Genomic DNA, 27,223 nt, shown 5'->3' on the forward strand with positions numbered 1-27,223 from the left:
AAAATCTGCAACTAAAGGCACTAATGCACTTGTTATAACTGGAATCATCCATGAACTGACGAGAGCACTATAATTTAGTTACATTGTACTCCCAACAGCTCCATACACTTTAGCTCTGAATGAAAGAAAAGTGGAGCTCCGGATATTGGCACCAAGGGGTCCACTATGTTATAGCCAAGCTCTGTAGTTTAGTGTTAGGGCATAGGTTAGGGAGAATATAGCCATAATAGTTTAGGATTTCTTTTGGGTTAGTGTTAGATATAGGGGCATGCTAGAAGAGGGGGGGATCAATGTTAGACATATAGATAGGGGTTTGGGGAAGGGGGGGAGGGGGTAAGTGTTAGGTAATAGGCAAACTGATAGTAGAACATTGTTAATAGAACATTACTAATCTTTTAACTATTGGTCATACATTGTGCTTAAGTGAACATGCACCTTTACTATTTATTATTATTATTATTTAGTATTTATATAGCGCCAATATCTTACGCAGCGCTGTACAGTATATATATATATATATATATATATACATATATATATATATATATATATATATATATATATATATATATATATATATATATATATATATGTCCCTCAAAGGAGCTCACAATCTAATAACTACTATTATCATATGTCTATGTATGTATTATGTAGTGTAAGTACTGTAGTCTAGGGCCAAGTTAGGGGTGGGCCAATTAGCTTATCTGTATGTTTTTGGAATGTGGGAGGAAACCGGAGTACCCAGAGGAAACTCAGGCAGACACGGGGAGAACATACAAACTCCTTGCAGATGGTGCCCTGGCTGGGATACGAACCGGGGACCCAGCGCTGCAAGACGAGAGCGCTAACCACTACGCCACCATGCTGCCACCGTTATGCTATACATAATTGGTTTGCTGTAATCATGATCTGTAAGGACTGGAACTAAAGGGATTATTCCCACACAGTGACAATGACACTGGTAAAATCTCTTTTCTTCACTATACAAAACTAAAACAATTACTTTTGTGGAGTTGGGCTCTAATGTTATTACATTTTACTGTATAAACCAACAGGGGACAAACTTTTATGTTATGGTCAAAGAACACAAACTGTTTTAACACTAATCAGCATTGTTTTATTGTTTTATTTCAATCTTAATTTCTAACAGCATTAACCTCCCTGGAGGTTAATTTTTTTTTTTTGCAAAATTGGCAAAAATCCTTTTTTTTTAATTTTTTTTTTGTTTCATGTAAAGCTACCAGAGTGGTAGCCTACATGAAACACCACTAGAGGGCGCATGTGTCCCTCTAGTGCGATCGTCGCCGGCATCAATAGCAAACAGGGGAACGCGTATATAACGCGTTCCCCTGTTTGGCTTCTCCTGTCGCCATGGCGACGATCGGGATGACGTCAGGCGCACCCGATCCAGCCCATAGCGCTGCCCGGAACTCATTGGTCCGGGCAGCGAAGGGCTCTGGCGGGGGCCCTCTTTCGCCGCTGCGTGCGGCCGATCGCCGCAGAGCGGCGGCGATCAAGCTGTGCGCGCGGCTAGCAAAGTGCTGGCTGCGCGCACAGCACTTTGAATGGGGCGAATCGCCCCAGTAGAGCCAAAGAAATCCTCCTGCGCGGCATAGCCCGAGCTCAGCTTGGGCTTACCGCCAGGGAGGTTAAGTAAAATATAGGTTTACAGGGCTAACCTATGAGTTTTTTTCTTGTGAATAATGTGATGGATTGGCCACTGCTGCAGAGAAATGTGTGCTTTAAGCAGTTCATGACATAGATTTATTCCCTAGTCTACTCTCCAGTTTCGTGAAGCTTAAAATAGAAAAGCACCTGAGGTGGTAATTTCTCTGTTCTATATACGCTGCCAACGGTAGGATTTTAAGTCATGTATCATAACTAGAAGATCTAAACACTGGACAATGGACACCCACGTAAATGCGCAAGGCTAAATATCAAACCTCATACCATGACTCTCACAAACATATTGCAGATGCACTCTACCAACTTCCCTTCAGAGGGAATCTAAAGTGAGAGGAATATGGAGGATGTCATAATATGATTTCCTTTTAAACAATGCTAATTGCCTGACTATCCTACTGCTACTCTGCCTTTAATATTTATAGCCACAGACCATAAACAAGCATGCAGGTCAAATTTTCTGATCCAAGTCTGACCAAATTAGCCGCAAGCTTGTTTATGGAATGTGATTCAGATTTTACTGCAGCCAAAGGACTGCCAGGCAACTGGCATTGTTTAAAAGGAAATAAATATATCCACTTCAGATTTTCTTTAAAGGACAACTGAAGTGAAAATAATATGGAAGCTATAGCTTTTCCTTTTAAACAATACCAGTTGACTGACACCCTGCTGATTTATTTGGCTGCAGTAGTGTCTGAATAACACCAGACACAAGCATGCAGCCAATCTTGTCAGATCTGACAATAATGCCAGAAACACCTGATTTGCATATGCTTGCTCAGGGTTTATGGCTAAAAGTATTAGAGGCAGAGGATTAGCAGGAGAGCCAGGCAACTGGTATTGCTTAATCATTTCGTGACCGGCCGCCTAGCCCCCCCTTAAGGAACAGGCATTTTGCGGTGGGGGAGTGCACGCATTTGGGGGAGTCAGGTGGCCGGATCCCCTCTGTGGCTGGCTGGGCAGTGTCCCCCCATGGTGGCAGGTGTCTCCCCTTTCGCCAACAGCCATCACTCACCTTCCAGGCTCCAGCGATGAGCCGCAGTAGCCCCCTCTTCTCCGGCCAGCATCTCTGCTCCTAATGCTGCTCAGTTCCGGGTCGCGGCTTGATGGCGTCATCAAGCCGGGACCCGGAGCTGAGCGACATTAGGAGCGGAGATGCCGGCCAAAGCAGAGGGGGGCACCGATCATCGCTGGAACGGCAGGGAGGTGAGTGGATCCTCTTCTTTCCCCCCTGCCGCCGCCGCCGCTGTCAAAGTGATCACTACAATCCGCCGGCGATCGTAGTGATCACGTGATCAGCAGCCATATACGATGGCTGCTGATCACTGAGGGGAGATGTCAGCTCAGCTGTCATATGGCAGCTTAATCTCCCACTCCGTGTGCGCACGATCGTGGCGGGAGCGGAAACGGCGGACCGGCGTAGATTCTATGTCGCATCAGGCTAGAACAGCCACAAGTGCGGCGTAAGTATCTAATGCAGGCGGTCCAGAAAAAATTAAAAGGAAATGAATATAGCAGCCTCCATATCCCTCTCATTTCAGTGTTACTTTAGGATGATGTGTTAATAACACAAACAAGAATACTGAAATGAAGCACCTGCCAGAAAACCAAATACACAACTCTAGCAGTTATTTGTGGTGTTTAATATTTTTCAGTGTGCACCTGTAACGAAGGCACTAGGAGGAAGTAAACAACATACTCAGAAACTGAAACCACAGTAAAACAGCAAACTTGGATATCCAGAAGCAACAAGCATTCTTCTTCTTCATATAGGGTACATGGGATATAGGCTTCCTTCCCTGGCTACATGCTTGTGCAGGTGTGACACACAATAGTAAAACTAATACTAACTGTGCTACAGCACACTAAGCTCAGTGCTACTATAGGGTATCTCTAAAGAATTTGTTTTTTATTACAAATGATATTCATATCAAGAGTAGTCCAAAAACTCTGATAGAAATATCAAACTCGGTGATCTAGAGTAGTCCTAAATGCTTGGAAATTATGCAGAAAAACATAAAAGAAAGAAGACAATCATGTAACATTTTCTGGAATGATGAATAGTTGGGTGGCACTGTGGTGTAGTGGCTACCACTCATCTTGTATTGTTGAGGCCCCAGGTCAAATCTGTGACTAGACATTATCTGTATGTTCTCCCCGTATTTGCTTGTGTTTCCTCTGGGTATTCCAGCTTCCCCAACACATTCCAAAAACACACAGATGAGTTACGGTAATCGGCTTCCTCCAAAATTGGTCTGAGACTATGATGGACATGTGACTAGGGTAGGGATTAGATTGTGCAGCCCTCTGAGGGGCAGTTATTGACATTACTATAAAGTATGTAAACATCTGTGGTAGAAGTCAGCACTTTATAAACAATAAAAGATTCAATATTTAAAAATATAAATTGCACTCAAATAAAATGTGTGATACCTCCTAGGCAGCAGCATATGGATTATATCTCTGGTAGAGTTGTGGGTAGAATTCTGACCGGTCCTCATACATTTCAGATCCAACTCCAACCTTGGGAAGGAGGTGGGATGATCCAAAATGGGGCTGTGTTTAGATGGGTGAAAATTTTGTCCTGACCCACACCTTTAATACTTCCACAGTTCTATTCCAGAAGGGTTAACACTATCTGTAAATAAGCTTCTATGTGAGCGCAATATATCATTTTATATGTTTATTATTATTATAGGTTACATGCCTTTATGTGGGACCTTTTCTTCTTTTAGCTTTCAGGTGGTTTGGCCTGCTGAAGCCAAAAAAGCAGCCTCCTCATCCCTCTCAGTTGAGGTGTACTTTAAACTACTTCAGGTATTAATTTACTGCTCTTGAGTAAAATATATCTCAGCCAAGTAAGGATTTGTGGCAGCTGGATTTAGTAGTTGGAATAGCTTCCCCACTTATGTCTTGCGTGATCTAGTATATGCCCACATATGCCTTGCCTGATCTAGGATAATCAATTCACATTTCCCTTCAGAAGTCCAGCCAAATTGTCCACGGATTCTAAAATGAAAATGTCTTTAGGTTAACTGTATATAGCTTCATATACAAACAGCCCAGTACCACATCCAAAAACTGCACCCTTTGTAAATCCAGTCCAAGGAGATTGTTTAATACGTACATCAGTAAGACAGAACAAAGCAATGCTTCCTGCATAGACATTGAGGATGAAATGTGTTTGGAATAGATCCAAGAAGCCAAGATCTAATGCATCAAGTTTTGAGAGAGCAAAAAGAAAGAACACATAAAGGACAGTATCAATAAATATTTATTTTGCGTACACACAGCACATGTACAATTCTAACGTAGGGAGTTTGTAACTGTCTGACACAATATGTGTGCCGACAAATCCTCTGTTCATAGCTTTTCTGTGCAAACATAACACACACAAACATGGGACACTTGAAGCAGACAGATTGGTTTGTGGCTCTCAATATTTGCAGGTGGCCAAAAAACACATTTTCAGTCAAAATGTGACTGGTAATGAGTAGACACCCAAAAGCCAAGATGGGAGGTTGGTGGTTGTGCTGATGTGGTTTGTGGTTACTGCTCATTTCCTCCACAGAGTACATGGACTTCACAGTCTATTGGGATGTCTGTAACTGGAACATCCTTCTTCACTGCCATGAGTATGTCAAATTAGCAAGTTCATTGTGGGTATATTACAAACTATGTAGACTATGGTTAGGTGGATATTTGGCAACCAATGAACATTCCTGCACTTGGAAAATTGCATATTAGCAGGACAGGTAATGAGCCACCAATGTTCTTGCCCTTTTCTAATATATAGATCCATGACTGTCCATAGTATGACATTAACAAAAAGAAGAAGGGTTCTTTTAAAACAGATGTGAACGCAGACCTTTTTCTCTGCTCTAAAAGATAAGCATCAGCATAATAACCTTTAAAGAAAAACATTTCTTTGTTACAGCTTACAGAACTCCTGCAATAAATCTGCAGCATGTTGACATCCTGCTTTTATGGGAGCAGACAAAGGATTAACAACCTGTGTTTACATATTAGCAGTGCCTGCTGAATTTCTGTGCTGACAGCAGAGAGTTCAAATTACACTTGGGATTACATACAAATAAGGGGTAATTAGATAGGCTCTTCTCTCTAAAGACACACAGGGTACATCTCTCTGTTTTCCTTGTGTCCTGTGCAAACTACCTTCACTTCTCACACTTTGACAAGACCTTTACATTATGGGACTAGCAATGATGCAGAAGGGGATGTGTCACAGCCAACTTACCTACCTGAATCTAAGATTTCTATAAATAAATGTCCAATGTTTCAGCACAGTCAAAAGCAGGGTGAGAAAGTAATTGCAGAGGCAGCCTGGTACCTGTAATTGCTCCTCACTGAGTCTGGTACTTTTACTTACATATTACTCCTGAGGAACATAAATTCTTTACAAAATGTTCACACATTAACCCTATGGCACTGTTTATTTTGCATTTCTTGAAATTCCTTTTTCATGAAATATAAGCCAGAACCTGAATAGATGAGAATATTGCTTGGAGTAAAAGATGAAAAAGTAATATTAGAGTGGGGATGGGAATTATTGATATAAGAATTCCCAAAAATGATTATTTATTATTATTACTACTACTATGTATTCCTCTAGCAGTGACATCTTCCACAGCGCTTTTGCATAGAGTAGGGGTCCCCAAACGTTTTGGGTCGAGGGCCGGGTCAACATACTTCAGACTGCTGGGGGGACAGAGTATACATAAGATGATGTAGAAGTCTTTGCCAGACAGTGAAGCATACGCAGGTGACAACCTGCAGTCCAATTGGACAGCAGTGTCACCTGATGTGGAATTTCATTGGAAACCAGTGAATTACTGCTTTATGGCTTCCATGTGGATAGGTGGTGTCAGCACTGCTATTCCATATGCGGACCCCCAATATTTAAAGATGTAGCTGACCGCATCTATAAGGAATACATTTTCTGTGTGAGGGGGGGGGGGCAGTAAAAAAAAGTATCAGGGGGCCACATTCAGCCCGCGGGCCTTAGTTTGAGGACCACTGGCATAGAGTATAAAGTCATGTCACTAACTGTCCCTCAGAGAAGCTCACAATGTACTCTCTACCGTAGTGAGTCATTAGACCATATGCAATTCAAGTTTTCGCCCTAGGTGATATTTTCACACCATATCGATAAAATGACTTTTAAGCCACCAGCAAGCAAGAAAATACGCAGAATAATTTTGACAATACATAATTACCTACATGTTAGTACTTTTTCAATTGCAGAATTCTAAAAAGGTATTTTAAACAGAAGTTCAAAAATGACCTCCTAGGAGAAAACGTATGAGAAAAAGTAAATTGAATAAGGGCCTTTGTCTTATGCTTCTATGGCATATGTGTTTTTGGGATGTGGGAGGAAACAGAAGAATCTCATAGGCAAATGCAGAGGGGATTACAGCTGCCCAGAATCCCCCCTCAGACCAGGGCCAGTGCAGTGTCTGGGGACAGGCACAAGTTGGACACCAGAATATCTGCAGGTATTCTGCAGCTCACAGCACTGCTCCCTTTTCTTTCCTTGCTACTGTTGACTTTGGATGCAACAGCAGTGTGTGTACAGAGAATGGAGCAGCTCTGGGGAACTTAACAGAGTCAGGTATGAGCACAGCCCTGTGCCCTGCTGTGTCAATGCTTCACTTTGCCCTTTATTGTCCTCATTATTATCTGTATCCAAGCTGCTCCTGATCGATCCCATTGTTCATCGGTCGGTTGGACAGCAAATTGCATTATGTGTACCAAGCATGATATCCTACCATTTTATTATACTGTATTGTGCATGGCTGAGGGAGACCTTTCAGGAATACCCCCTTGAAAATCCTTGGTTTGCCCCTGTATCTGGAGGAAACCCACACAAACACGGGCAGAGCAAACAGACAGACTCCATGCAGATAGTGTCCTGATTTGAATTGGAAATCTAATGCTAAAAGGCAAGAGTGCTATCCAATATGGCACTGTGCGTTAAATGAGATTATTATATTACAGTTTCTGAAACAATCATATTATCTTCTACAAAGTAATAGCAATTAGTAGTGCACTAGTAAGGAAAAAAAAATCTTAGAATTTATGATTCTCTCTAATGTTTCCTAATAAATGATTAAGAACGTAATCAATTCTTTACGGTTACCTCGTGTTTACTTTTCTTTATAAATGTTTCTTTCATATGAGCAGATGTAACACAAAAGTACTTTGTCCAAACATATCACCACCACACACATTGTATGTAACCTAGTAATACAAGAATCACGAACAACAAACCATTAAAGTCTTGGACATGAAATCAAACATACAAGCCCACTTGTGGGAACAGCCCCAGATATGGAAGATCATTAGATTGGATTGTTGGAAATCCTTTATTGTGGTCTGGCTTGAGCACTGTTTGGGTTTAGGTTAACAACGCACAGGACAGGAAGAATCATTCTTGCAGGTCTCCAATGGCTGAGGGAATGAGTGCACAGAAAGTTGGTAGGCGGAATCTTGTCTGTGGCATGTTTATTTTTATAAGGCACCACCATACAGGAGTTCTGTAATGATAGCCTTTGTGTAGGGCAGCCCTTTTATCAGACATAATACATAAATCCATACACGTCCAACAGGATCCCTTCAAAAAATAAGTCCCTGTTTCAATAGGAATTTGATCTCTCACTGCAATCTCACTTACTGTACAAGGAAAATGAATGCTTTCAAAACTACTGGTTATATCAGATTCAAAACAGATTGTATAAATTAGCTTTGTTCTGCTATCCAAAAGAAACATTTTTTTTCTATCATACCACAGTACAAGGAAGCAGGGTCAGCTTTAGGTCATCCCTATGTACCGTGAAAACAGAAAATCTTTCTGCTTTCTCCCTGCAGTGATTGTCATTGAAGATAGAAAAACTTCCTTGTATAAAGCCCTACCCAGATCTTCCATATTAATATTACCTTTTACATTAATTAATTGTATGCCTATCACACGGAATCAAAAGTACCAGGATCAGTGGGGATAGTTTACCAAAGAACAAATGTAGCAGGCTGCATTGATGTTTCTCTGTGATTCTTTAAAACATCCAGCATTGTATAAAATGATCTGCTTATATAATGCAATTGTTCCTTTAGTTAGCCAATCCCAGATAATATTTATTGCTATATTTTGATATAAAAAGAAGAAGAAGAATTCTAAAGTTTCTATGCTTTCACTGCTCATATTCTTCTTATATTCCTAACCTCATGCATAACTATACCCAACGCCAATCTCTCCTGTTATCTACCCTTCAAATGTCCTTATTTAAAGCTTCTCATCATTCACAGTTCCTAGACTTCTCTAGAGCCACTCCTCTTCTCCCTTTACACTTGTTTCTGCCTTTCAGATATTTTTCTGACCTTCAAAATCAGCATTTTCAAAAATAGCCATCTATCTTTCTGCATAACTTAATCATTCATTATTAAACAAGCAACATCTGGCCATCTATGTTATATTTTAGATGACATGCCCTTTTGGCATGTGTTTTTGTCTGAAATGTATAATTGACACCCCATATTTAGTGTACCACGTGGCTTAATATGCTGGTTCTTTTTAAATGAAGGATAATACTGATGATGCTGATGATAATATAATAATAGTAACTGGGGACCAGTGATGGACAGACATTTGCTCTGCCCTTTATATCTTTGTTTTCTAATCCTTTCCACTTAAAAGTTGTTAAATTACTACCCAAGATACTTAACATGTGGGGAGATGAGATTTTCCAGAAACCCCAACAAAACACATACATGTAATAAATGTGCCTGGGAAAAAGGGCACAAGGAAATGCCGATAGTAGAATATAAGTCATTTTACCAACATCCCACTACTACCTGTCATTGATGACAAAATATTGGTAGTGTTACCGATATTGTACTTTTTTATTATCCTATTCTCACATAAACCTTCCCTGCATCTGAGCCTAACACTAGTCTATCCCCAGCCTATCCCTAACACTAACCTCCCCCATCTATGCCTAAAACTATATTTGGGCACTATGGCACTCTTCTCACCTCTCTCCCAGACAGCGTCTATGCCAGTTACTCAAGCAGTGGCACCAGCACCTCCGGCCCCCAGCTGTAGTTGAATTTCTCAACACAAAAGTTTTGCTTGAAAGTAGGGGAGCTTTCCTGACACTATCTCCTCCTCGGGTGCCACTTGCTCCAAAAATACTGGCTTTAGCCAGTTAATCTCTTGTTTAACATAGGCACCGTAAGAAGGGCCCATTCCTTGAGCTGCAAATTGCACCCTTTTTACCTGTTATCCAACAAACTTTCTTTAATGCAGGGCAAAGCAATACTTGTAATGTGTGGTTTAAACTGTACACATGTTCAGGCCATGCTCACTCTGAAATATGTTGATAACATTGATGAATATATTTTTTTTTTCTAACTTATTTGTGTGTCTACCAAAAATGAGAGGCAATAAAAAACAATTCTGTGGACGATCACCCAAAAACTGTGGATATAAATTAAGAACATACAATATCACATAAAGACAAGGAGGGACGATGTCAGCTAAGCTAAGGATAAAAGGACTATAAAATATATTTTGTACAATTAAATTATGTCTGTCAAAGAAGAAGTGATAAAAAAAGGTTGAAATTGTTATTTCAGACATAATTGTCAAAGCAAGTTAAACATAAGGAGGAAAACTTTACACAAATACACAAAAAATTCCAAATAAATAAGACATAAACAGCTTTCTTTATCAGAGTGAAGACATCATAAATATATGCAGTTACATTTTAGCTATCATGTTTTTTTCATTACCTGTCAACATCCACAGCAACATCATGCACTCCTCTGTGAATGACATCTCGAGCTGTTCCAAGGTCAGGTATTCGGTTAAGACTTCTGGTGTATAAATTAAGTCCCCCGTCAGTTAAATACCTGTCAAAAGGCAGAGGGAATAAGAAAAAATAGTCTAATGAACAGCTTGTCTATAGTCACAACAGCATACAGAGTGGAGCACCTTCCTGTAAAGGTTCTAATGCATCCAAGCCATGGTATAGCCACAGCTAAAAGTAGCTTCAAGTGGACACCTTTGTGAAGTTGTAGATGTTTTATCATGTAGTATCACTAAGTAAGCAAGGGAATATCCAGGTACAGATATTTACAAGTAATTGGCTGTATTAGGCGGATAACATGTACATACATGTCTGGATATTTCTTTTACACAGTAAAAGTGAAAAATTGTGATATAACAGTAATGAAATCTCTTGTAAATAAAAAAAAAAAAAAAAGTTGTCCAGTCGAAGCTACCTTATTTTTTCTTTGGATAAAGGAACTTTTTATTACAAACAGGCTGCTAAAAATACAAAGGTGATGATCATGATAAATTAAGTGCACAAAAAATGGTAATTATACCAGTATAGATTATAAAATGAAAGCTGCATGACCAAAAAGTAAATACAGCACTTTTGAAATTCTTTTGTGACAGGGTTACCGAACTTTACTTTCCTTAGATACAGATTTCTCTTCCTCTTCCCAAACTCTCCTTAGAAGGAGTGATCTTTGACTGATTATGAAGATAAACAGTCATACGTAAAACAACTTTTAAATGTGTTTATACTGTACACAGAGCTCAGCCAGTTGCAAACTAAGCACAAGCTTATCTGTCTATACAGGGAAACCAACTGCTTCCTAACCTTCTCTGCTTGGACTTTTAATACTGTCTAAGCTTTCTTGCTTTTAAACATTACAGGTGAGGATATTTCTAAAAAAAACATGCTACCTGCTCCCTGGGGCTGGCTGGATCAGGTAGCTGCAAATCCTGTCGCTCTGTGCTGTTCCTGTGACTAAATAACAGCCATTTTCACTTTCCGTGACCTCTGGGGTCATGGTGGCTAAGGATGCCCCTACCCCTTGAGATTGGCCAGCAATTTTGGGGGTTCACATTGCGGTGGTGGTGGTGGGGGGGGGGGGCAGAGAGCAGCGCTTAAAGGACACAGAGGCTTTCATGGACCAGAGTACATGACTGTGTCCCATCTGCCCCCTCCTATGCCGCCTCAGGTTCACTTTAACATGGTCTAACATCATATAAGGGTATTTTCCATATGTATCATGGTGGTGGTAATGGCTGTTCCATTAGGCCAATTTTACAGCTATGCGCATTACTTAACGATGCTCAGGGGAATAGCAGCTAATTTTGAGAAGCCAAATCCTCTGTTTATCACATTAAAACAGCCCAGAAAACGCTTTAATTAGGTGATAATATAAATAAGTTAAAGGATTAAAAAAAGGAATAAGAGCCTATATGGAATTGCAAATGAAAGAGGATGAACATTTAAAGCAAGATAAATCCCCTTTAGCAAGCTGAGAAGTTGTCAGAAAATCATCAAGAAAATTTACTGTGATGCCAGAAAATGTGTAAGTATGAAGCATTCCGTGGTGTCCAGGGAGACATTAAAGTGAAGAGAGATTAACACAGCATCATTGCAGGAGTCTTAGCTTGAAAGAAACCATTCATATGCACAGCATTCTGCAAGCCTATGTTCCAAAACTGTGTATAAGCTATGTCAGTTACTTTTTCCTTTTTTTTCCATCTCTGTAATACTGCGGATAGAAGGATCATTTACTAGTAGGATATTCACTCGTTTCCCAGAGAACAGAAGGGATAGCTGCTGCTTTCCCATTTCTTTCCTTAAAGGAAGACTGAAACAAATATATATATATATATATATATATATATATATATATATATATATATATATACATACACACATATATATACACATATATATATACATACACATATATATATATATATATACATATATATATACATATATATATATATACATACATATACATATATATATACATATATATATATATACATACATATATATATATATATATATATATATATATATATATATATATATATATATATATATATAAATTCACTTACCTAAGGAGAGAGAAGGCCCTGGGTCCTATAGAGCCTCTCTGTTCCTCTCCTGGTCCCGACGTTCCTGCCCTGGCTCGTGGCTCCCCCATTAGCAGTCTCTGACCGATTGGTTGGAGACTGCTCTCTGCCGCTGCCTGAGGCTTTGGAAGTCTTCGGGAGCCTGATTGCTCCTGGAGACGGGCCGCTCCATACTGCACATGCGTGAGCATGCTGTCTTGCGCGCTCGCACATGTGCAGTACAGAGCTGTTTTCAGGAGCACTTTGACTCCCGAAGCCTTTGGTGGCAGGAGATTTGAACCAGGGATCCAGCGCAGAAATGCTGGGAGAGGACCAGGAAGGCTCAATAAGACCCAGAGCCTTTCCTTAGGTGAGTATCTGTTTTTTTGTTTTTGTTTTTTTTACTTTAACCTTTTCACCTCCCCCAGCACGAGTATTAAGTCCCTGTATTTAGACAAATATAAACAAATACAAACACTTGGTTCTGTTTCTATTTTTAGAACACACTAACTCTGTATCTCCATCTTGTGGCCAAAAAGTAAAACCACATCCAAATACCCTATTATACACCTTCCCATAGAAAAATGAAATACATTTTCATTATTTTTAAAAACCCTTCGAGGTGAAATGGTTAAAGTAAACCTGTCACAAGCAAGCAGACATTTGAAATAATTGGAATCCCTCCTTTACATGATCACTGGGAGGATGCAGCATGCTGTCAACAAGCATGCACTAGCTTATTAGATGAGAACAAAACCTTCAATTAACATGGGCTAATAGTTAAAGTGTGCCTTTGCATTGATTTAACACTAAAAGTATTGCACATAATGTGAATAAGCTCTAACTCTTTGTCAAGTAGGCTGTGTAAGAGGCAGAAGGGAATTTATGACTGCGTAGTGCTGTCCTGAATTCCAATGAAATCTAATTGCTATTAAGTGGAACAAGGTGATGCCCCTATAGCTATGACCAGATCAATGTTTAACCAGGGTGTGATTTGTCTGGTTGGGCATTTGTGTTTGCTCTGAATGCACTTTATAAATACACTAATTCAGAAAGTAATAAACATTTGTGGAATACTTTGAGCAAATTTTATCTTTGCTTGCGGCATGCCTCATTTCCAACCTCAAACCTCTTCTGTTGTCAGCATCTTGACACATTGAGGGCACACATTTTAAATATGTTCCAATTAGATTTATGAAGAATTCTGTGCAGATATACCGGTAACGGTAAAAACTGCAAGAAATCCCTTCAAGACACATTGCCATGAATCGGAATTTACAATTCAAAGCTGCTGGGTGTCATGTTCTTAATCAGCTGTCTGAGTTTGTAACATTCACATAACGGTCACAATTTAGAGCAGTGGTGGACAAAGCAACAGTGAGTCTCTGAGCAACATATGTGCAGGCCCCATGTGAGTAGGCGTGGTCATGACAGATGTTGGGTGGGTCCAAAAAGTGTCAACAACACACAAGTATGTAAACCTATGCATGCTGCATTCTGTAAGCCCTGTATTTGTAATTGTAGCACATATTTTCTGCCTATTCATTAATTATGCCTCATTTATGATTGGACCACACAATTATCGCTGATCCTTATGCAGCAGTGTGACAGATGAAAATTTGTAAAAATGTAAATGTTCAGAAAACTACCATACCATTAGGATTAATATTATGTTCCTGTATATATAGCTCTCATATCTTCCACAGTGCAGGACATAGTCATGTCATATGACATCCTCAGAGGAGCTCAAAATCTAATCTTACAGTAGTCCTAGTCTAATGTCCTACCATATTATTATTATGTATTTATAGATCACTGACAGTACTTTACAAAGTACATAGTCATTTCACTGACTGTCCTCAGAGGAGCTCACAATCTGCTGACATATACACAAACCTAGAGGATAATCTGGGCCTTGCTGTAATGGAGCTGCATGGGCCCCAGAGGACACAGGGCCCCTGAGCAACCTACATGGGCCTATGTCTGCCACTGATTCTGAGACAAAATCTATCCATCACATATGAAAAACAAAGTTAAAGGGAACCAGTCATATTTATTTCCTTTTAAACAATGCAATTTCCCCGGTTGTCCCCCTGATCCTCTATCTTTAATACTTTAAGCCATAGACCCTGAACAAGCATACATATTAGGTGATCTGACTCAACTCTGAGTGGATTAGCCAATGTGCTTGTTTCAGGGTTGTGACACTGACACTACTGATGTAACATACGATGAACAGGACTGCCAGGCATCTGGTATTGTTTAAAAGGAAATACATATGGTAGCCTTCATATCACTCACACCTCGGTTTCACTTTCAGCAGAATGATAGATAGCTTATTATGGACCTTCTGGCTTGTCAGAAACTGAAGACTGGAAATTCAGCCTATCACCACAGACACTTATGGTACATTTTTAAGTCAGTCTGGATATTATTGGCTGCCTGGTTTGTGTTGGGAGAAACTACAGCGCTTTATCTTATCATCAGAAAGCTGTAGAGACTGCAGGTTACAGTCTTCTACAGTAGGACTTCTACAATAGAAGGTGCTAAAAGAGAATCATCAGGATTTCCATTGACCTGTCACCCTGCTCAATCCATGTCCCATGTTCAAGGGGAAGATGCAGAACTGCCAAAACAAACATTTCTAGCAGGAGCCAATTGTAGTTTCCTCTATATTGTGTAGCTCTGCTTGACGATGAACTGCACAAATCCATGTTGCACTGTATAGTCTTGCGCACACACACTAAACTTAACTCAACAGAGACGGGCAGTCAGGGCAGTCTCTGCTTAGAATCTAGTGTGTGTACAGCTACCTAGATACGTTGTCAAAATATCCAGAGTACTGGATCATCTCGGAGAGCACATTGTTTCCCTTTCTACTTTGCCTGCCAGAAACTACTCACTCCATCATTTGCTGCTGTCCCTTCCTTCCCCTTTCATAGGAAAAGTATGTGTCACTTGACTGTAGCCTGGTGGTGCATCTGTACTGTACTCAAGCCAAAATGGTCACCCAGTGGCTTATGAGTTAATCCCTATGGATGACCTTTGTTGTGCATCTGTATGCATCTTAATGCCACATGTTTTGAAATACACAGCTTCACGCCACAAAGAGATGTATATTATAAACTCTATCCATACTGTCTGTTACCCAATTTTACATTAATTACCTGTTGAATGTGTTCATAAAACTACTGCCAACTCACATTCCTATGAAGTATGAACTAACTTATCAATAAAGCTAATTCTGGTACCTATTTTGAAACAGAGCAAAGATGTGCCAAACTGGTAGAACTTTCTTGCCAAGTCTTTTTAACCACTTGCCGACCGCACGCTTATACCGTGCGTCGGCAAAGTGGCAGCTGCAGGACCAGCGACGCAGTTCTGCGTCGCCGGCTGCAGGCTAATTTATCGGGCTGCTTCCTGACAATTCACGGCGGGGGGCTCCGTGAATAGCCTGCGGGGCGCCGATCGCGGCTCGCAGGCTAAATGTAAACACAAGCGGAAATAATCCGCTTTGTTTACATTGTACGGCGCTGCTGCGCAGCAGCGCCGTAAGGCAGATCGGCGATCCCCGGCCAATCAGCGGCCGGGGATCGCCGCCATGTGACAGGGGACAGCCTGTCACTGGCTGCACAGGACGGATAGCGTCCTGTGTAGCGCGGATCACCGGGGGTGGACAGGTAGGAGAGGGAGGGGAGGAATTTCGCCGCGGAGGGGGGCTTTGAGGTGCCCCCCCCCCGCAACACCCAGCAGGCAGGAGCGATCAGACCCCCCCAGCACATCATCCCCCTAATGGGGAAAAAAGGGGGGCGATCTGGTCGCTCTGCCTGCACCCTGATCTGTGCTGGGGGCTGCACAGCCCACCCAGCACAGATCAGCTAAAACAGCGCTGGTCCTTCAGGGGGGGTAAAGGGTGGGTCCTCAAGTGGTTAAGAAGTGCAGATTCCAGTTACTGTTATAGGCAAATTTGTGATGGACTCCTTTCCACTCAGTTCTAAAGAACAACTGAAGTAAGGGGTGGTTCAGATGGACATTTGTGCAGCGTTTACCGCTAGCGTTCAGAGCTTGGCGTTAAACGCTCCCATTCAAGTGAATGGGAGCGTTTGTACCAATGCTTTCACGCGTGTTTACACAAACGCGGCGTTCGGGTCCCGATTTTCACTGGTATTCAAGGAGCCCCTTGAAGCTACATGTTGCTTCCAGGGGCGGTTAACATCGACAGGTAATGTTCCCCTAGGGGAAGAAAAAACGCGACCGCATCCGAACGCAATGCGAACGCTGCTGACAGCCCGAACGCATTGCCGCCGCTACGCCAACGAACGCGACGCCTCCAAACGTCCGTGTGAACCAGCCCCGAGAAGACTATGGAGCCTGCCATGTTTATTTGCTTGTGACCTTCCTGGCGTTCAATTTCCCCAGGATTTCTGTACAGAAAGTGATCCAATTCATTTTCATAACCTTTCTTTTTTCTGTAACTTGCCAAAATGTGTCACGCAAGAGTCTAGTATAAAGTGTAGGAGAGCATTGACATGTATGCACGTCATTACTGTTCACAGCATGTTTTGCATGGACGTGTATAACCATCAATACCGCTAGGGAGGTTAAACAATACTAGTTGTCTGGAAGCCCTGCTGGTCTGTTTAAGACCAAGGAAATTGTTAAAAAAAACACAGAAACAAACCAAGAGGACAAGATTATACAATATTTATGGGGGAAAAAAGTTAACAGAGAATGCAAACAAAGCAAACTTCTATCAAGTGACTACAAGATCATGCACTATTTATATAACTTTTATTTTGTAGATATATAACCTGTTTGCAGATTTACATAGAGCACTCACCCACTATTGATGTCATCGGCTCTCAAGCTTTTTCCAAGAATGTCACCATCGCTCATATAGCCTCCTACATCTACTTCGGATGACATGTCAAGATCATGGTTTCCCTTCTCACAGATTTCAACTTGTGACAGGTTTGCAAGGCGAGATACAGCAGCGCGCCGGAGAGGTGTGGTATACATGAATCGTGATGGGTCGGTATGGATAAGGCGTCCAGCATTACTTCGAGGGAAAGCACCAACAAAAGAGGGGGCATCTCCTGCTTGGAGCCTTGGGCTAGCCTGTCCAAGTCTCCATGTAACCGTAGACGATCGACTTGTCAAACTTGGCAGACTTCTTCCACTTACTTCTGTAGTTATTGTGCTATCAAATGTTGTCTCAAGCGTACTGTAAGATAAGGAGATTGAATATGTCATACATTACACTGCAATAATTGCACACAATATTGTGTTTACAACTGAATCTAGAACATTTAGAAAAGTTTTTGTGAAGGTCCCTATGAAAGGCATAATTATTATTAATGCCTACAAATAGTGTATTACTTTCTGATTCTTCTCTTCTTGCCTCCATGCACAGATCTACAATGCTTAAAGGTAGTTTCTAAAATGAAAATGGGTGCACATGTTCAAAAATTCCTGCTCATGCATATCAGTGTACCAACTATATTAACTGATTGGCTCCTTCCACGCTGAAATGCAGCTCTTATTATCTCATTTCCTATGATGGCATTCACTAGCTGTTCTCAAGAGGGTGATTCTGTTTGCTTGTCTCTTGAGGTATTTACCAGGCTGGCGCGAGCAGTGATGCTTGGCTGCCTGCCCTGAACATGGCTTGCTCAGCTGCTCTCCTGGATTATCATACGTCCTTTTCATATTTCTACTCACCAGACTTGACTATGGCATAAACACAAATATCGGTGGTTGCTGTATCACTTATTTGCCTGTGGTCCCAAATCCTTTCTTATATCAAATCCTCTCCCCACTAAACTTCATTTACCTTCTGAAGTAGTGTAGGCATTTTAAAATTGGTTTTATTTAAATGTTGTCCTATAAATATAGCAACATTTAAAAATAAAGTCTGAGCATCAGCAAAGCTAACCATAATGCTAAACCCCAGATGAGGACTTAATGTCACAGTCCGACTTCAGTTCAGTATAAAAAGTTATGGGTAAGCAACTTTAACCTTAATATACAATTAGTGGAATACAGCACTTTAAACCAATGACTACGTTTTGATGTTGCGGTAATGAGATGCAGAAAAAAACGATGTTTCCATGTTTTGCCTGGGTCACACCTGTATTATGCTTTGGTAGATTCTGCTTAATCTGTAAGTAAATACTGGCAAAATGTTTGTTTTGTTGAGTGTTTTGGTGGAAAACACAAAGGCCTATTTGCAATTGACTTTCTCTCCTGAGTTTTCTCCTAGGATATAATTTCAGCAACAACTTTTCAGCACTTGCCAAAAAAAAGGAGAAGTAAAAAGGCGCTACTCTATCTCCCTGTCCTCCCAATCTATCGGCTGCTTGATTCTCAAGGTGTGGGTATCCCTTTAATCCCCACCAAACACAACAATAGATAAAAAACAGAGAATAGCGCTCGTATCCAAATTTTTAAATTGTTTAATAGTTTAATTATCTATGTATAAAAAAGTATCTATTCTTTAGAATTAAAACAATATGATCATAAAATTGTCCAACTCCATTTTTTAGAAGATATATGTAGGAGTGGATATATTAAAGAACCTTTTGAAATAATCCTTGAACATATAACCTTTTATGATCATATTGTTTTAATTCTAAAGAATAGATACTTTTTTATACATAGATAATTAAACTATTAAACAATTTAAAAATTTGGATACGAGCGCTATTCTCTGTTTTTTATCAACTTTTCAGCACTTGGCAATTGAAAAAGTACCAACAAGTAGTTGAAAAATCATTATCAAAACTATTAAGTATTTTCTTGCTTGCTGCTGAATTAAAAGGCATTTTACTGACAAATTTGAAAATATAACTTAGGAGAAAACAGAGGAGAAAAAGTTAAAAGCATATGGGCCAAAATTTGATGTTACTTACTGGAGGCTTTAATGAGTAAATATTTAATAGAATTGATAAAAAAAGGTTTACAAACAGTATGCAGTTATTGCATTATATATAGTTTTATTATATTTATTTCTACAGTATATAGCATAAACTGTATATAGTATGCACACAATCCTACAAACCTGTGACTTATTTGAGTCCCACGTAAACTAGACATAGTTTCTTCCAGATTCTGCCTAAGATCTGCTATATTCTTTACTGTTCTCATTCTTCGGGTTTCTGGATCTTCACCTGAAACATACCGGACAAATAAATGACCATAGTAAATGTGGCATTGTGGTTTTCTTCTTTTCACCTTCTTTTCATTGCACATTCTTGAAGTTAAAACAAAGAAGATCTGTTAAGAAAACCAATATATGCCTTTATTGCTTCCAAAGCTATCAAGTCCAAGGTTCCACTGTCAAGGCCTGGCAATGCACTTAACAAAACTAGACTTTGGTGCACATCGGATTAAAGTATAGAGTATTATACAATGAAAACAGAATACCTATTCTTTATTGTCTAAATCATAGTTCACCTGCTTCCAAGGTGTTGTCAGCTGTGTGAAAGTCACAAATTCACCTCAGATCTCTGTACAGCAGTGTTGTGAGCTGCCATTAAATGGGTATGTTTCAACCAATTAATTTAAAAAGTTTTTCATTGAGGAAAATCTTTCCATTTACAATTCCTAAAGCAGATACATAGAAACTCTCAGCTTCATTTGTTTTAGGTCTCTCTTATGCAATTAGGTCAGGCTTTCTCAACCAGGGTTCCCTGGAACCCCAGGGTTCCTTGAGTACTCTGCAGGGGTTCCTTGGCATTTTACCCCATCGTGGGAGAAGTATATAGAGCACATTATAATAGGTGGTACTGTAACATGAAGCACTAAATTGGGGGGTCAGGAGACAGTATGAGTGGCAGTTTAATAGGGGTAGTGAAATAAACAGCCACACATGCTTTTAAAGACCATGCTTCCTCCAAAATAATTACAGGGGTTCCTCGAGATCAAAACATTGTTTGCAGGGGTTCCTTGAGATCAAAAAGTTATTTGCAGGGTTCCTCCAGGGTAGAAAGGTTGAGAAAGGCTGAATTAGGTGATCAGATCATTTAGCAAATGTAAGTGCATTACATTTTTATAGCATTTTTTTTTAGACTGGTTTTACATCTGTCCTTTGCATTTGCGGTGGGATGCTCTGCCCCATAGCATCGCAAAACACAAAAATTGTCATTCATATGACCCTGCGGCAGAGTCTGTGCCACCATGAACACCCTTCGCCGCCCCTTGCCCAGTGACGTACCCCATGCTGGACAGGAAGTACATCACTGGGATTCTTAGGTTTCCCCATCATACTCACATCGTTCTGGGTATGCAAACCGCACCGCTGCAAACATATTTAAGATTTCTGCGCAGCCCATTGGTTTTCATTACTTCCACCACCACTGTGTCGCAGAAGTCTGAATCAATGTGCTGTTGACTTTGCAGCGGGTCAGTGGCCGATCGGGCACTTCTGGCGCATCACGATGTGGTAAGTGTGCTAGGCCCCATCGCCTTGTATTGTCTGCATTACCCAGTGGTAAAACAGGGTAACGCAACGCATACGTGCAGGGCAAGCGTAAAAGGGGCCTGAAAATAAGTTTATTCTCATTATAGTTGTTAGTATGGTATGACAAATCTTTTGGAGCAGATTTTACAACCTACACTCCTGTTCCCTTGATGATTACCTAGTAATTGAAAATGAAGTAGCCCATTAAAATATTTTGGGGAACTATCAAGGTACTTATGCTGCATTTCAGATATACATATGAGGCTTCATTAAATAAATGAGCAAAACAAACATTTTAAAATGACTGTAAAAAAAATAAGTAAAATAGTTACAACGCGTTGACATAAGTAATTACTGCAGCAAATGTCCACTTTAAAGTATATTTATAAAGAACGCTGACAGAATCATTCAGCACTACAACCAACTGTAATTATCTATCAGCTGCTATTTATTAAAACATAGGACAGGATTGCAGACATCTAATTACACTTTGGCTCTTGGCTTGGAAGATCTTCATAAGTACAGCAGTTCTTTCAACTACACATCCAAACAACAATCACCATTCATAAGTAGAACAAACTACATACACACTATGACAACTGCAACATATAACCAACCGCTCATAATCATGCAGAGTAATGGATTTAAAGGAAATGTCAGGCAATTTAAACTATGCAAGCTCTACTTACCTGATGCTTCCTCCAGCCTCTTGCAACCAATATTTCCCTCATTCTGCACCTGCTCAGAACACTCCAGCCCATGTGTGAGTCATTGACAGCGGCGCTCGCACAGGCACTGTAGAGGAGGACCTCGCAAGGTCGGCCTTTGCACTGACGGGGCCCCCGAGCAAGGGGGCTGGGAGCGGAGCTGTGACAAGGGACATATCAGCTTCATGGGGCTGGAGGAAGCGCTGGAAAAGTAGAGCTTGCCTAGCTTAAATTGCCTGACATTTTCTTTAAGCACCATAAAAGTGCTTACACTGATTTATTACATTATAGCAAGAAACATATGCATGATGCATGGCACACATTGGCTGCATGGGCATTTGCCAAACTAAAAACAAACACTAAAAACCTGTAATGATGTATTCTCTACTCAAAAAACTCCATGGCATTCGGGAGTTAAGGACACAGACACAGGAGGGATTTGAGGGTTAAAGACACAGCAGGTAATTATCATTTGCTATTAGAAGAGGATTCATTGAATATATAATATAATTAAAGGGGGTGCTCACATTTTTCCTAAAGTCCCACCAGGGCGTTCCTTTTCCCTTATGCATGATATGGAGATAAGCTTGTCCTTAGAGCACACCTCCAGTGTAAATTAAATGTTCAATGGGTCCTCTTCTTATAGTAAGTTATAATTACCTGTTGTGTCTTTATCCCCAAATAACTTCCACAGCCATTGGGCCGCCACCTTTCGGCATGTAGCCCCACCCACTACTAAAACACACAAACATTCTATCTCGAGTAGAGAAAACACCATAGTATTTTTTTAGCAGGGGGAGGGTCCGCGCACCAGAGCCTGGCAGCCCGGGGGCTATGCTAGGGATTTGGGGAGTGAATAAACAGAAGGTAACTATAATCTGCTATATGAAAAGGATCCTTTGAATGTATAATATACACTGGAGGTCCACTTTAAGGACAAGCTCCTCTCCACATCATGCTCAAGTTGGAGAGTAGACCCTGGTAGGACTTTAGGAAGAATGTAAGAGCCCTCTTTAATTATACAGGAAAACCCAAATGGCCAGCCCTTTATTAAGGATTTAATATAAATCTTTTACATAAAAATCCAATAAAATTGTGTAAAAATCCAATAAAAGTTTTGTGAAATAATTATTCTACTACTTTTTTAATCTTCTACTATTTTCTATTACTATTTTTACTACTATTTTCATTAACCTTCTATCCTATTTTGCATATGTTTGTTTCTTCACACCTGCACAGGGATGATAAATGAAATGCTAGTAAATGATGCAAATTTCTGTTAATTTTCTGAAAAATCATGGAGCTTTCAAATAAACTGATAACATATGGTAACATATGGAAGCTTTTTTAAAAGGTCAATTTCCAGGCTACATAATCGGCATAAATGAACACACAATTTGCACCACCTCAGAACTATTGGCATCTCATTCTCCATCCCTACATCTATGTGTCTCTTTCTTCTTCTGTGTACTTTTGCTCTGTGACATTAGCTTCTGAATGTCAAAAAAGCAAACATACAGGTCAAGCACATTTCAAGCCAGAATCAAAAATAAATAATCAGGATGCAATGAAAGTGCAGGGAAATGCACCAGCAACAAATTCCAAACATGTCAGGCAAATTGAAGTTTAGATGATTCAAGTGGTGTGAAATCTTTAACTGGGGTGTGAACTGGTGTTTCAAATAACTAATCTGCTGGGGAACAACTGCTTCTAAAAAAGTTGAAGTCAAAACCCGACCATCTGATAAAATGGGTGACTGCAGGTAAGTCCAAGGAAATAAAGAGACAACTTTGAAATTTGTCATGCAAAGGTGTATCAAGGATGCGGAAAATGTTTTTGCAACATAATTACCTATGGGCTTCAGTCCGCAGCCGTCTATGAAATTACAAACATTGACAGTAAATCCAAGCTGTGTCTATTTTCTGATTATTTCTTAACAAAAGTGAAATGTCACTTTAACCCACACTACAAAATAAGCATTGCAATATTACTGTGTGGAAAGTGGAAACCCTAACCATCAACAAACAGGTTAAGGCTGTCCGCAGACCTTATGGTCCCATTATACAATCATAGTGCAATCTTCAAAACAACTGCATAGTGTGGAGTTCAAAGGACTAAATATTATTCAAATATATTTTAGGAAGACCATCATAGGGATGATCAATGAGATGCATATAATTCTGAGTTGATGTGGGATTATGCAAATGTTATATGCACATGTATGCAGCTAGGAAATGCACCAATCAAATCCCACCATGGTGGAATATGTTTGGTCTATTTACAACCTTCATAAGTTTGCATGCAAAACTTTCATAATACTGCATTAATTAGAGATTATTTGCATGTCATTGACCATCCCTGGACCATCATAGACATGGTAAATTCACACATAGCTTGTGTAATCAGATTATAAGGTATGTGGCTAGTTATTGCTGAAAGTTACTTATTTTTAAACCATGTTTTCTAGGTTATTTAATCCAACGGTTAGAACCTAACAGATAGGCAGCAGTAATAGGCACAAGAGCAAAAGACAAACTAGGTATCCCACTTATAGTGAAAGATAAAGCAAGCAGTCAACATGACAACTAGTGCAATTTTCCCTCTAGAGTCAGAAGTTATATGTGCAATCGCTCATTGAGAACCACTATTATAAAAACTCACCAAGAGACTCACAATACAACGCTTGCTCTAGGTCAGCTAGCATGGTCCTAATGACTTCTTCATCCAGATGGGCAGTCCCTTCTCGTTGACAATTTTCCTCTTCTTCCTCTGACCAACTTTTGCGCATATCACCCAGGTTATTGCAGTATTTGTCTTCTGCCACCCGAGAACATCCTGGTGCTGAAAAGTTTGGCAAATCTTGACTTCCCATACATAAAAGTGATGACTGCCTGCGTGATAAAACATTGTGCTTGGATGCCATATTTTCAGATTCCCAAGATGCAGCAGGAGCTAGAGAGTGCAACGACTGAGAGAAAAGCTTTGAAAGGCAGGTAGTAGCCTCAACTTTCTCCTCCTTAGAACTAAAGTGGACTTGGGAGCTGGAGGTATTTTCTTGCCAGCTTGCTTGATAAGAGAAAAGAACGCCATTATCCGTGCTTGCACTGATAAATGACAGATTTGTCATAGACTTTTGTTTCCGGAGACAAGCATCTCTCATGACATCCTTCTTCTTACTAAGTGGTAACTCGGTCGGGCGTTGCATTTTTCACGGGGTTTTAGGACTCCTTAGAGGAAGAAATAATGAAGGCTGCACATTTCAGGCGTCTGGTGTAATGTGCGGTGTACATCTTTGTGCCACAACTGCAGAGGTAATCCTAATGCTGTTACAAATCCATTGGAGATACATGAAAAGCATGCAGCCTCAGTAAAAGAGTCCAGCCCCAGAGCAAAATCCATTTGTGTCTTTCCATCTCATAACCAGAGGCATCCAAAAGAAAAATCTTCATTTTAAAAGGTAACTAATTCCCATTAATTCTCATTCACCTTCTGCAATCTCCTCTGTTTTCAGACGACTCCCTCCCTAAACACAGATGCTCTACACTTTATCTGAAACAGTGCTGCCTGCAAGTATAGCAAGCTCACGTCAGAGCTTGGTACAAGTGAAGCTCTGCTCTGCACAAGTCGCCTGCTAACATTTTAGTATTCAACCTGCATCCCAAGATCTGACTCTTCCTATGCACTGCAGTACACGTTGCTAGCTGCCATGGCAGCGGACAGCCTCCTTATTACACTGAGCTGCTGTCCACAGCACAATGCGACAGGTCGAGTGCTGAAAGGCTGAGGTTCACCTACACTGTCACATTTACACACATTCAAAATAAGCTCTCATCCAACACATTTTATAAGACGGCAATAATGCACCTTGTAGAGTTATAGATCACACCTAAATATTGCAGCTTTTCAAATAATCACACATATTGTATTTTTAAACTTTTAGTTCCATACAGTATTTAGATTTATTTTGCCTGATTTAATCTTGTGAATCTTTACCTCAAATTAAGTGGATAAAGTTCTACATAAAAAAAAATCATACACAGCAACCTCTCTCAAGGGGCCATAAGCTACAATTCTATTCTATTAAGTGGTAAAAGTTTACCCTCTTTTATGCCACATCAGATCATAGCAAGAATTTAGTAAAAAAAAAAAAAGAAACGGTGGCATTGCAGTTACATACAAACACCCGCAGCGTAAACTTTTTCTAACAAATTCAGGTCAAAGTGGATTTGTTACAAAAATGTTGCACTGCAAATGAGTTGATGAGCCTGTATTACATGACTGCTATTCTACTAGCCCTTCAGTAGTTAAGGGAAGAGGTAATTGGTCTCCAAGAAGTGAGGGCAGAAGGCTGGTTTGCATGGTGACATGTCAGCCCATCTCTGGTCATGGTTAAGGATGGTCAATGATATGCTTATAGATCTGAATTTATGCATAAAATAATAATCTGTAAACACAATCCTCTGTGGCGCAGCTTCAAAATGTTACAGGTGGACTTTTTTCAGAGCCTTGTGCAACACCACCCTTTGAGGTAAATCTCTGCTTTCTGCCCACAACGGATCCTTAACACCACAAGGTCAAAGAGGAGATCAGCACACAGACTTTGTCACACTGTACCGTTTATTGTTCCATCACAGACGTACAATCATCTGATGGTACACAGGTGATTGTGTGAGGCCAATCCCATCCCCTTCGTCAAGTCTAGGACAGACATACAGTGGTGTGAAAAACTATTTGCCCCCTTCCTGATTTCTTATTCTTTTGCAGGTTTGTCACACTTAAATGTTTCTGCTCATCAAAAACCGTTAACTATTAGTCAAAGATAACATAATTGAACACAAAATGCAGTTTTAAATGATGATTTTTATTATTTAGTGAGGAAAAAAAACTCAAAACCTACATGGCCCTGTGTGAAAAAGTGATTGCCCCCCCTTGTTCGAAAATAACTTAACTGTGGTTTATCATACCTGAGTTCAATTTCTGTAGTCACCCCCAGGCCTGATTACTGCCCACCTGTTTCAATCAAGAAACCACTTAAATAGGAGCTATCTGACACAGAGAAGTAGACCAAAAGCACCTCAAAAGCTAGACATCATGCCAAGATCCAAAGAAATTTAGGAACAAATGAGAACAAAAGTACTGTAATTGAGATCTATCAGTCTGGTAAAGGTCATAAAGCCATTTCTAAAGCTTTGGGACTCCAGCGAACCACAGTGAGAGCCATTATCCACAAATGGCAAAAACATGGAACAGTGATGAACCTTCCCAGGAGTGGCTGGCCGACCAAAATTACCCCAAGAGCGCAGAGAAAACTCATCCGAGAGGCCACAAAAGGCCCTAGGACAACATCTAAAGAACTACAGGCCTCACTTGCCTCAATTAAGGTCATTGTTCACGACTCCACCATAAGAAAGAGACTGGGCA

General features: G+C 40.3%; 1 protein-coding gene across 11 annotated transcripts in view; it reads right to left on the reverse strand.

Moving 5' to 3' along the window:
• Window positions 1–27,223, reverse strand: part of NAV3 (neuron navigator 3) — an 805,693-nt gene that overhangs the window by 160,150 nt on the left and 618,320 nt on the right. For all 11 annotated transcript variants that reach the window (XM_068276636.1, XM_068276638.1, XM_068276633.1 and 8 more), the window contains 3 exons: window positions 19,695–19,803; window positions 17,475–17,858; window positions 10,495–10,614 (listed from right to left, as the gene is read on the reverse strand). In XM_068276636.1, the coding sequence (XP_068132737.1) occupies window positions 10,495–10,614; window positions 17,475–17,858; window positions 19,695–19,803 (613 nt within the window). The remainder of the gene's footprint in view (window positions 1–10,494; window positions 10,615–17,474; window positions 17,859–19,694; window positions 19,804–27,223) is intronic.

Source organism: Hyperolius riggenbachi, chromosome 3 (genome assembly GCF_040937935.1).
Source record: "Hyperolius riggenbachi isolate aHypRig1 chromosome 3, aHypRig1.pri, whole genome shotgun sequence".
In the NCBI taxonomy this organism is placed as follows: Eukaryota; Metazoa; Chordata; class Amphibia; order Anura; family Hyperoliidae; genus Hyperolius; species Hyperolius riggenbachi.